Source organism: Vigna radiata, chromosome 8 (genome assembly GCF_000741045.1).
Source record: "Vigna radiata var. radiata cultivar VC1973A chromosome 8, Vradiata_ver6, whole genome shotgun sequence".
Classification (NCBI taxonomy): domain Eukaryota; kingdom Viridiplantae; phylum Streptophyta; class Magnoliopsida; order Fabales; family Fabaceae; genus Vigna; species Vigna radiata.
This window is the reverse complement of record NC_028358.1, coordinates 3,884,242-3,896,894: the sequence shown is the minus strand read 5'-3', so window position 1 is coordinate 3,896,894 and position 12,653 is coordinate 3,884,242. Positions and strand designations below refer to the sequence as shown.

At 31.4% G+C, this 12,653-nt stretch overlaps 1 protein-coding gene across 1 annotated transcript; it reads left to right on the top strand.

Moving 5' to 3' along the window:
* On the top strand, window positions 1-1,820 carry LOC106770087. The gene is made up of 5 exons (XM_022784565.1): window positions 1-95; window positions 170-374; window positions 463-516; window positions 659-1,038; window positions 1,680-1,820. Exons 1-5 carry the CDS (start codon window positions 1-3, stop codon window positions 1,768-1,770), a joined length of 825 nt encoding a protein of 274 aa, XP_022640286.1. The 3' UTR covers window positions 1,771-1,820.
* Window positions 1,821-12,653: the final 10,833 nt, after the last annotated feature.

Here is a 12,653-nt window from a genome sequence, read left to right as displayed (position 1 = left end):
ATGTCTTCGTTTCCAAGTTCGGAAGAACGAACTGTTGCATCGTCTCTGCTTCTTCTCAATACCTCACCTCCCTCTCTCATGCTTTCTACTCCAAAGTAACTGCCACAGTTTCAATTCTACTTTTCTTCGTTTCGATTTTCACTGTTTTCACAAAATTCTCTATATGAAGGTTTCGCTCTGATTCAAGTGATGCAGTTCCAGAGAGGAGAAGCAACAGCACCACGCATTCCGGACAATTATCGATTTCCTACTGTTCTAATAAATCCTCATCTTCTTCTCTCACCAATGATAGTGGTGATTCATCAGACAAAGAGATCAAATCGCACAGTGTATCGTTCTCTGCTATCTTGCGTTACAATCAGATGAAGCTTAAGGTCGATTATATATTTCTGTTTACCTTCTCATTGGTTGCATTTTAGAGTTTATTTCGCTTCATTTTCTGTTTGTGTTTGTGTTTGGAAGCATGAGATTATGAATCTTGTTGCTGTTGTTTCTGGTGATTTCCCGTTTTGTTCTGTTCTGTTCTGTTGGATTTGATAATGTATGATTGAGTCTAAAGGAGAGGATAAGAGATTTAATTATTTGATTGATAATTTCTATTTATGTTACAAATTTCTGGATTGTTTTATGTAAACTGAGGATTTTAGTTTTGTGAAAGATTGCAAGGAAGATAAGATCGAAGGTCACGTGGACCTCATCGTGCTCCGGCGACCGGAAGCAGAATGCCGGCGAGGCTGCAAATATGCTCTCTCCTGTTTCGGCCTCCGGCGAGGCCTCTTCCTGCTTGTCGAGTAGCTCGAGCGGCATCTCCAGCGCGCGAAGCTTGCGCTACGCTAAAAGATGCAGAGGCGCGATTGTTGAGCGTGTGGCCGGGATCGGACCTGAGACGGCCGAGCCGTTGAGTCGCCCATCTGGTTCGCCGCACCTGCGTCGGCGTGGCGAAGCCATACTCAAGTTGCTCTCTTGCGGTGACTCCTCTGAAGTGAAGATCCGTCAAATGCTCGGTGACAGCCCCGACACCAGCAAAGCTCTAAGAATGTAATCTCTTTCTCTCACCCAAACACGCATATTGTGCCATGCAACATAAACGTTTACGTGATTTAAATATAATAGGTTTAGTATGGTTGATTTCAGCGGATTGAAATCATTAACCGTTTGATTTTGTTATTGTAGCGTAAACAAGCACGAACCAACTGCTTGGATTTTTCATACACACAATAAGGTTAACAAATCACTCTCAGGATGTGTTTAATAGAGAGGAAGAAGAAGAATGAGTAAGATGAAAAGAAATACGAGTGAAAATATATGGAAAATGAAGTGAAATGAGAGAAAAAGTAAATGTGTTAAATGGAGGAGAGAGACACTGGTATGAGTAGAAATACATTGGAAAAATAATATAAAAGTACAAGTATGTTCTCATTGTTCCTAAGATTATTTTTTCCTTAAATAATCTCAACCAAACATTATTATCTCTTTCTTTTAATCATCCATCATAAAGTTATCCACCAAATAAATGCTTAAAATTTAGCAAAAAATTGAATCTCACTTTTTCTTTAATGAATGTTAATTGCGACAATTCTAATAATAGTAAACATTTTAAAAGATACTAAATATTGATATTTAATGCTCATATAAATGTGGTTATTTTTGTTGTCTGATGGAAAGAATAATGTCTCTAGGTTGCTAAGGGTGGATGCTGTGAAAAGATCAGGCTCGGGAGGGCGTTACGATCCTTATGTTTACACGGTACACATCTTTATAATTCACTAATTAATTGAGTTTAATTTTTATCGCATGAAATTCGGTGTCATGTAATAGTGATTCATGCAAATAATGAATTACACTTATCCCATCTTTTCTCCTCACATCTTATTGCTTCACGAATACTGCTCTACTTAGATTATTTCATTTACTTGTTTTCATGTTGTTTTTTTTGGAAAACACATTTTTCTCACAGATAAGTGGATGAAGCTAGCGTTGCTAGCTAGATTGTAGCGGATAAGTATACTCACGGATAAGTATATCATATTTCGGTGGAATTTCAGGTATATATATCCCTAAACTAGAATAGGGAAATTTTGCTGTAGCCCAATTATTATATAGTTTTTTTATGCTTATGGTGATGCACTATAGAAATCATAACCATCATTGAGTACATAATGCTATCCGAATGTAGTATAGAAACCAATAATCATAGCTTAAAGTACATATTTTTGTTTTTCTTCTTGCTATTTTCTCTCTTTCTTTTTTATTTTCTTTTGGTTCTTGTTATTCTCCATATTAAAAAAATGTCACTTGTGCAATGAAAATATATATAAAACTCAAAAGTGGTAGAACTAGATTGAAATGTTAAGTTGATGACATTTATGTGCTCTCCCCATACATTAAGCAAGTAATGACCTCTGTATTATAAAATTCACATTTGAGCACAATAACTCTTCAATGTATTTATCATACAATATGATGGATTTCCTCTCTCTCAATTGTATGAAATCTATTTTAAACAAGAATTGGGTCATTCCAGATTGAAAAATCAATTAAAAAAAAGGTAGTATTCAAACAATGAAAATGATTATAGACATTTTGGTTGTCTACATTTATTACACACTTTATTATTATTTTTTCTATCTCTCTTCTTCTTGTCATATCACATAACCTATAAATTTATTACTTTTCTTCTCTCTTAACTGTATACTAGATGTTAATACACCATGTTCTTGAATTATTACTTTTCAAACCTGTGAATATTAGAAAACATTAATCAGGCATGTCAAGTACACTTTTGATTCCTGAATTCAACTCTATACCTAATATTCGTAAAAATATATATTCTTTAACTTGGTTCAAGTTTGGAGTTTGAACCCATTGTTCAGATCAAATGTTTATATATATATATATATATATATATATATATATATATATATATATATATATATATATATATTCTTACAGATATGAATGTAAATTGTCTAGCTTATTAAATAATATTGTATTTGTAAATTATTTTCAATTTATTAAACTTTTTATATTTTATCAATTCAAATTAAAATGAATAGCTTAATTTATTGTGTTTAAAAAAAAATAGAAGTACATTATTTTCTTTAAATTTTAAAAGACTCTCGCAATTATTTACAAACAAATTTTGAGAAGAATGAGTTTTAAAATTCTAAATAATTTTTTTTTTTTTAAATTTGAATCCAAACTCACCCGTTCTTTTTTTTTTCATCTCACCCTATGACCTATCTGAACCTCATGACATGAAATATCTACATAAATGTTTAGAAACGGTTTATGAGAGCGATGCGATATTATTATTAACACAAAAAAAGAGAAAGACGTAAATTATTACAAAATGGAAAAGGAGACGGAGAGTGATATAAAATTTATTTTATAAGAATATTAAAACTTTTAAAGATGTAGATAAAACAATTTTGAAGTATTAACATATTATCAAATATTGAGTTTTTCTGTGAAAGTATTTGTAGTTTTGTATACATTAAATGTTATAAATTCAAAATTATATTATAATATTACTTTACTATATATTTTAAATAAATCAAATAATTGTAAACATAATATAATAATAGGAATTATTCATCATCTTAAGTAAAATAAAAATATAAAGTAAAATAAAAGAGGGTTCATTAGTATTTAAAGTATATCAATTTTTTTATTTAATCTACTTTGAAAGAATGTAAAGATTTGATTGATACAATTTATTATTTACACAGTGTAAATTTGTCAAATTTAATATTAACTGCATATTAACTATTTTCTTACTTAGTATTTTTTATTTAGTAATATATATATATATATATATATATATATATAATTTTTTAAAGTATATCAAATTTTAGTTCACAAAAATGTTTTCATATATTATACATTCTAAATTTTAAGAATAAGAATATTTAAATAATTTTTATTTTTTTATTTTAAATTAAAAATAAAAATTATGAAAATATTCATGTATTTAAAGTATGTCCTTTTTATGAATAAAAATTTCTTTTTTTTAGTACACTTTTAAGGATTATATAAGTTAGCAAATTAAAAAGTGTCATCAAATAAAATAATAAAAAATAACCATCATTCAAATTAGTGGAGATTAATTCTCTTATGTCATGATGATAAAAGTTGGAATAAGATTTAGATTGTGTGGAGATGAATAAATTTAAATATTTAAAATTTGAATTTTTTTAAATCTTTATTTTGATAAATAAATTTAAATATTTTAAATTTCAATTTGTTAATTCTGATAACGTAATTTAGTATTGTGTATACAAAATATTATGTAAACAAGTTAAAATTTCAACAAAATTAATGTTAGCTAAAATTAATATTAACCTCTTAAAACTCGTATTTATAGAGAAAAGAGAGTTCAGGAGAAAGAAAAAGAGTATGAAAAGAAGAAGAGAAATAAAACAGAGAAAACGACGAAGAAAGAAAGAGAAAACGAAAAGAGAGAGGAAAATAAGATTAAGAAGGAAAAAAAAGGAAAGTAAAAAATGTGAAGAAAGATAAAAAGTCGGAAAAGACAAATAAGAAAGATACGAAGAGAAAAACATACAAATGAGAAAATACACAATGTTAGATTCTTAATATTTTGTGAAATTTGAGATTTTAAAATTTAAAGTAATCAAAATATTTCCATACATTTACATTCCAATTCTTTTTTTCAAATATTTTATCCAAATATTTTTCGGTACAAGATATCTTATATTCTCGAAATATATTTTTTTTAAATTTCTAATACAGTAAAATAAAATAAAATAATTATAATTACCTTGAATTGGTTCGATTTGTTAAGACATTGTTTAGGAAGATGTGCTTTTATCAATTTCAAAATAAAATGTGTTAAAGAAAGATTAATATTATGATTTTAAGAGGTTTTTTACCTTTGTTTTCAAAATAAAAAAAAATTAACTTTAATTTATAGCATATATATATATATATATATATATATATATATATATATATATATATATCACATTTATTTCATTTTTATATCTTATTTGTTTGTTAAAGTTTTTTAGTAACAATATTGGTGTGTCTAGCTCACATCATTTAATAAAGGTTTAATAAATTCAGAGATCCTTATTTGTGTAGTTTTTTTGTTAAGTAGGTTCTTTTATTTTCAAGTTGATCAATTTGGTCTCTGTTTATGAAAAATTTGAGCAATTCAGTCTCTGTCGTTAACTTCTCTAGACGACGTAAAAAATGTTGTCTAAGGTGGACTTAAATGATATTTTAATTTAAAAAAAGTTTAAGAGAGTCCTTGCCACGTCACCACCCTGACACGTCATCATCACCATCTCCAGACAAACCCTAATTTCTCTCCAAGAAGCCCTAGCCGCCCCATCATCCACATCGTCACCGCCATCCTCGCCGGCAACCGTCCTCTCCAACGCATCATCAACGCCCAAGCCGCGTCGCATAACCACCATTTCGCACCTTCATCTTCTCCAGCAAAACCACCATAGCGCCGCCACATCGCTCCGCCACCATGACCCAACATTGCGCAAGCTTTGAGCCTCACTCACGTAGACCATCATCGCGCAACCACCCTCGTCGCTAGTAGCGTCACCAACCTCCATTCGTCTCGTGCAACAAGTGCCCAATCTCCACCGTAGCACCCAACTCTCCACAGAAATCGCAACAAAGCTTCTCCACCAAAGTCGAGGCATGAAATCTCCTTCATCACCGCATAAAAAAATTGCATCAAAATCAGACCTACAATAAACCCAGCAATCGCAGAAATAACGTGCTTCCAAATCGTTCCTTGAAGAAGCCATCACAATTCAACCTGCAAAGCAAACACAGATCCAGAATCGCGCTGCAACCACCTTGCCTAACCATGACCCCCTTTTTCGCATCATCATCGTCATCCAGATGCACTACAACCTTGTTGAGACTTTGGCAAGTGTACCAAATCGTTTCAAGTAATAAAACCGGTAAGACCGGATATCATTTCCCAAGAGACTCGTTGCACTAGACAATCGTATAATTTCTAACTAACCTAGACTAAAGAATGCTTCCATAAATTGGGTTTTAGTGGAATTAAAGTAAATATGAAACATATATAGTAAAAGTGATCTTTGGCACTCAAACACTTGGAAATGGTAAGATGAGAAATAATATGGAATGGTATTGTTGGGGGTATGATTTCACCTGCATCACTCTTATGTATAGACAATCACTTCCTCTTCATTAAAATGTCAATGTCAACCTACTAATTTACTCAAACCCCAATCCCTTGGTAGAAAGAGCCTAGACTTCCTCATTAGACTCCAATCCCTTGGAAAACCTAATGATTATTTCTGCATTAAGAAATGAGATTTTAAGACATCAAAAGTCCTAGTTCTATCGCTAGATACTATTTCCTTTAGGTGTTTAACCCAAGTCAAGGTTTACCCAACATTTCCCAATATCAAGAAACCCTAAATCATGTCATGGGTAGCAACTTCACAACAAGCATTAAGAAAAGACATTAAACACTAACAATCAATGAAAGAGGTATATATTCATTCAAAACAAAATGCTTTACATAAGAGTTTAGTGGTTACATCAATCCCCCAACAATAATGAAACTAGCTCTCCATGAATGGAGAGCTCAAGCTTACAACAATGGTGGAAATGGAAGAAAGAAGAGAACCCAAGGAAGAAAAAGGACTGTTCCCACAGCTCCTAGCTCGCTCCAAGAGCTCCCAATAAGAGAAAATGCATCTGAGTAGCAAAAGATGCCAAGCTCTTCGCGCTTCCAAGTGAAATAGGGCAAATCTGCCAAATCAGCAAAGTTGGCGCTCAAGCCCCCCAAAACTGGGGCGCTCAGGCGCACGTTAGTCACTTTTCAGGAGCTGATGCACTAGCGCTCAAGCCCCCAAAACTGGGGGGGCTCGAGCCTGATTTTAGTAGAATTCTGATTCTTCATTTTTGCTGTTTTTCTTGCTTTTCTTGGTTTCCAGTGCCTTCCTTTGATGCATAGACTTCTTCCAATTACCTTAAACACATAAAAGCAAGGATTAGTGAACAAAATATCTCATTAAAGCTTGGGGTGCAACCACTTAATCAAACTAAAAGAAAACAAGGATTTACAAGGTAAAAAGTTAGGAAAGGGTTGACAATTTCTCTTGATTCATCACTGAAATCATGGTAAAATATGTCATTATCAAACCTGCACTCAGAAAATCAAGAACCAAAAATGCAAATCACAGCATCCACCAAGTGGTCGTCATCTGGAAAGTCCGAATTGTAAGCAAGTAGCATTCATTTCCTTCAGCGACGGCGTAGTGCAAAGCAAGGTTTCCCCCAATCTGGCAAACCTTAATTTTAGGTGGGGAAGGGGATGACACGTGCCACGTACTTTTCAGATGAAATGCCACTTCACTTAGCCAACGGGCAACTAATTTGTCGTCGTCCAGAGAAGTTAATGGCACAGACTGAATTGCTCGAATTTTTCATAAATAGGGACCAAATTGATCAACTTGGAAATAAAGGAACCTACTTGACGAAAAACTACACAAATAAGGACCTCCGAATCTATTAGACCTTTAATAAAAGTTTATTATCTTTTTGTAACAATTGTAGCTAATTTATGTGTACTTGAGTTTAAAGATAGATTTTTTAAGAGGTCAAAGGGAGTCATGACTCCTGCAAACTTCTTTTTCCTTAAGTTTACAAAGTAAATATACACCCACATGGAACAATATGTAACATATTTACAACAATCTAAACATGAAAAGAAAGCCAAATCATGTCATATGCTGTATATATCTATTATCCGTGGCACCTTTGGAGGAAAGGCACATGATTTGAATTTTCCTTCCTTTTACTAAATTCTCAAATATAAAAATAGGATCTTCCATCCTTGGTAAATTCACTTTGTATTTGAATGACAAAAGTGATCATAGTTAAATTTTGATAGAAAGGGTTCTCTTTTATAATTCAATATCATCTTGAATATTTAGGAAAATAGAAAATCTCCTTATTACTCATTGGTAATTCTTCTAAGAAGTGTGACTTAAGTTTCTTTGTTCCGTGTCGTTTTTTAAATTCCATATATACTTGTTTAGTTTGTCTCTGTCTTTCTATTCTACTTTTGTTTGTATTGTTATTTTTGTTGTATGATTTCATTAGGGCAATTTAATGAAAGTTTTCATATACTTATTTTAATTGGATTAAGTTTATGTTTATTGGTGAACATCACAAAGTCTCCTCTAATCTAAACTTTATGAACTAAAATTCAACTTCAAGATCTTTCTAAAAGTTAATTATTTGCTAATTCTTGTTTTTTTTTTTTTTTGCAATTTTGGCTCTTATGGGTGATGATATGCTCATGAAAACAAGAATGAAATTTCTAAAAATTAATTATTTACTAATTCTCATTTTTTGCAATTTCGGCTTTTAAGGGGTGAAGGTATGCTTCTCAAAACAAGAATGGAACAAATAAAAGAAAAACAAAGATAAGTTAAAATCAAAGTAGGAAGATGGTAAAGAGTTATTGAAGCTTTTACCTTTTATAAGATAACATGAAATGGTTTGAACCACCTTGCATCAAGCAAGGAGTTGAATCACCACCTAAAAACTCCACTGAAGATAATAAGTCTTCTAAAAGAAAGAATACTAGCTCACTTTCACAGATTGCTCTAAAATCAATTTATCAAAGTTGCATTATGTGATGACACTTAGCTCCTTATATATAGGTACTAAGGTTGAATGCTTTACATTTCCAAACAAGGATGGTCATGAGTCTAAGTTATGTATAAGATATGTTTTTACTCCCATGAAAAGGTTATTCACCCAAGCTTAGCTAAGCTAAGTTAAGCTAAAATATGAATACAATATAGTCTTTTCCATATTTACTTTATCATAAAAAAGTCTTTAAGGTTTATTTAGCTTAGTATTTTTTCTTCTAGTTAGTGTTAGGTATATTGAGGAGGAGGTTCATTAGGGAGACACAACAACAAAGAGACTCAAGTCTAACCACATAAGGCATTAACACAACTCTTAACCCAAAACCTTAAGATAATGGGTTAATGAGTCTTCACTTTTATATGTTGCTCCACTTTCTAATTTCTACTAAATGTAGAACTTGGATTCTCAATAATTCTCCTCTTCAAGGGTGAATACCTTCCACATTGGTACACTTTCCCTCCAACATTTGAGTACCCATTTTTGTATTGTCGTTCATCTTAACGAGACACGCTTACCTGAAACTCTTTGACAGGAAAACTTTCAACACAAGGATCATTGTACTCATCTTAGCCTAACCTGACTTTAATAGATCCATGATCACATTTGAAAACAAACAACCAAAACTCAAAGAAAACAACTTCAAAAGGCATAAGCTCAAAACAAGTAAGAAACTCAAAACAAGATTGGTCGATAAATAAATTCACACCCAATAACATTATGTGTCATGTGACCAGAATAAAAAAAGTGTGCAATATTCTATAACAATGGATTAAAGTCTAAATATTATTCAAGAATAGAAAAGACCAATATCTTATCAATAAACACACGTGACTAAAAGAAAATAACATATAAAACATAGAAAATTCAAGGAAACTAAAATAAGTTTTGAAAAGAATAAGAAAAATCTATTGGAATAGTTAGTTGGTTGAAGAGAAAGACCTTCAACCTTAATCATAATCCAATGCTTTAAATGCCACTTTATGAAAACTCATGTAAGTCTTGAAGGATCTATCAACTCCAATCTTTTCAAACAAAGAAATAAATGGAACTCATGCATATTCATAAACATTGAAACTCATTCTAACAATAAACAATAGGAAAAAATTAAAATTATTACAACAACAACAAAAATGGAAGGAGAAACAAATGATAGAAAATAACATATTTGAAAGGATAAGTATTCAAATATTCATTACTTGAATAGACTATTCAAAATAAAAATCAAAAGTAGAATATCAAACTTATTAGAGAAAATTTATAAAAACAACATAAAATTTATTTATGATTTAAATGTTGATTACAAATATACCTATTTATAGTCTAACATATAAGAGGTTTGTTGTAAAAACTAATTGAAACTATAGTTTGTTGTAAATTTAACTAATAAACTTAATTAGTCCTAAAATTATCAACTAATTAGATACGCCAACTATATTTGATTATCACGTTTGTGGAATAAACTTTAAGGTAATTAATAAAATAATGATTGCTGCATCAATGACTTTAACTTTTATGAATTAGAATCTTATACAAAAATTCATTCTACATATGTATGTATTATTCTCGTATAGTCAAAATTACATTAAGAACATCACTTCTTACTCCTTAACTTAAATTTGTCTTATAATTTCACTCAACATATTTTAAAGAAAAAAAGAATATTATATTTATATGTAGGAATATTCTTTTTTTTTCTAATTTACTTTAATTTTGACTTTATTAACCTTTTTTTTGTAACCTCTTGTATTTTGTGAAATATTTCTTTTTCTTTGTCTTCTTAGACCGAATGTTTAACGTTCTTCCTTAATTATTTGTTTTACTTTTTATTTAATTTCTTGAATTTTCTTCTTCATTTACACTCTTCTTGTGTGTAAATAATTTTATTATCTTAAATTAACATATATTATATATGAAATTGTTTTTCACCTCTAATTTTGACGTTGTTTTAAAGTATGTTCTTGTGGTACTTTTTTTTTAAGATGTTTTGTTGTGCATGGCTTGGTGATGCACCATTACATGCAATGTACAAAAATTCACAAGTTCTTCGAGACAGTGAAATAATTATTCTTACTCTAAATTTTTTATTTTATTTCATATTAAAACTTTATATTAATTAGGTGTACTATACTTCTCTTTCATGAAAATAACAATGGTCCATGAACAACATACACATAATACAATTCTCCTTAGTTGATATATATATATATATATTCTAATAGGTACTAAAAATCACTAATGTGTTGAAGGGTTGATTCACGACCCCTTTGTCAGTGATAATAGGTGCTACAAATCACTAATGTGTTGAAGGGTGTTAAGGTCTTGATTAGTGGATTCAAGAATTAGTCCAATATTAGAACCATCTATTGGAGAAGAATTGGACCTGATTATCGAATTGGGAGACTCAATAAAAGGAAAAACATCTTCATGAAAATGAACATTGCGAGAGACAAAGCAAGTTTCTTTTTTCAAGATCAACCAACTTCCAACCTTTCTGTCCAAACAAATACCCGACAAACACATATCTTTAGATTGCGACTGTTAAATTTGTCTTCTCCCCTATTTTGATTGTGGACGTAACATAAGGATCCAAATATTCTAAAGTGATCATAGTTTGCTGCCTTCCCATGAAGAATTTCATATGGTGACTTCTCGTTTAATGCAAAAGAAGGTTTGAGATTGATCAAATATTTAGTTGCTAATACACATTCTCCCCAGAATTTGATAGGAAGATTACCTTAAAACCGCAGTGAGCGAGCAACATTATGAATATGTCAATGTTTGTGTTACACTCTACCATTTTGCTCTGGTGTTCTAGTACAAGATGTTTGATGAATAATGTCATGTTATAGAGAATGTTGTTTTAAGTACATAAGTTCAATCCCCTGTCACATCAAATAATTCCAGTGAGTAATGGTACGGTGACACGCATTTACATTCATTTAACACATATTACAAGGGTAAAATAGTCATAAAAAGTGAACTTTTGTACTTTGTACGTGCATTTAATTTCCCAACCATTGGAAACCGTGCGGCAGCAGAGAAGGTGAGATGTGCAGGAAGTGGAATCCAAGTGGCAGCCCATGGAGCAACAATTCAGGAAGTGGAAAACATGTGACAGCATGGGACTTGACCGTTCGGTTTTTGGAGGTGGTATAAAAGCTGGAGTTTTAAATCTGGCATCATTTTCCCTGCATACGATCTTCTTCTCCAAAACTTCAAAGCTTCATTTCTCCTCTTTCTCTCTAAAACCTCAACCTTCTCTCTAAGATTCCGACCACTTCCTTCCCTCCGATCATCCACCTTCTTTTAGAATAAATACTCCCGGTGCCAAGAGCTTTCGATTGCACCGATCAGATTTTCATTTGAACCCGTAAGCAATTCTATCCTTTTGAAATTCCTTGCCTTTCTTGCATGTAAGAACCGTTTCATACTTGCATGTGTTTGTTAACTCATTCTCTGAATCCATTTTGTGTATTTGATGCAATAATGGATGTGTTTCACCTATCAGACCTTGAATTGGAGCCATAGAATTAGTTATAGTGAAAGGTTTAGAAGTTAGCTAGAATTAGAGGTAAGGGAAGCTTATAAATTTAATTATGATTATTTTGTATGCATGATTTTGTGAGTTATGCTTGTTGAATGTATGATCTTGTTGTTAAGAAATGCATGTTTGATTTTTGGTATGAAATATGTCAGAGTTATAAAACTTAGTGAAAATATGAATCTGTAACCGAAGGGTCATTAGGACCGTTCGGTTTCCTCTTAAAATAATTGATCTGGTACCTTTGTGTTGAAACTTAAATATCTTGCTTGGTTATCCGTTCGGAATTAACCATTAAAGGACGTTCGGTCTTATACTGAACGTCTGGTCTCGAAGTACTTGGTCATAGACTGAGTATTTGGTTTCATATTAACCATTTAGGACATTCAGTCATACACTGAGCGTTCGGTCTATATTGATG

Bases quoted from the DNA above. Each gene is read 5' to 3' on its own strand.
- LOC106770087 (XM_022784565.1), top strand. From the start codon at position 1: ATGTCTTCGTTTCCAAGTTCGGAAGAACGAACTGTTGCATCGTCTCTG. The intron at 96-169 runs GTAACTGCCACA...CTCTATATGAAG, and splicing joins CTCATGCTTTCTACTCCAAA to GTTTCGCTCTGATTCAAGTG. The intron at 1,039-1,679 runs GTAATCTCTTTC...TAATGTCTCTAG, and splicing joins ACCAGCAAAGCTCTAAGAAT to GTTGCTAAGGGTGGATGCTG.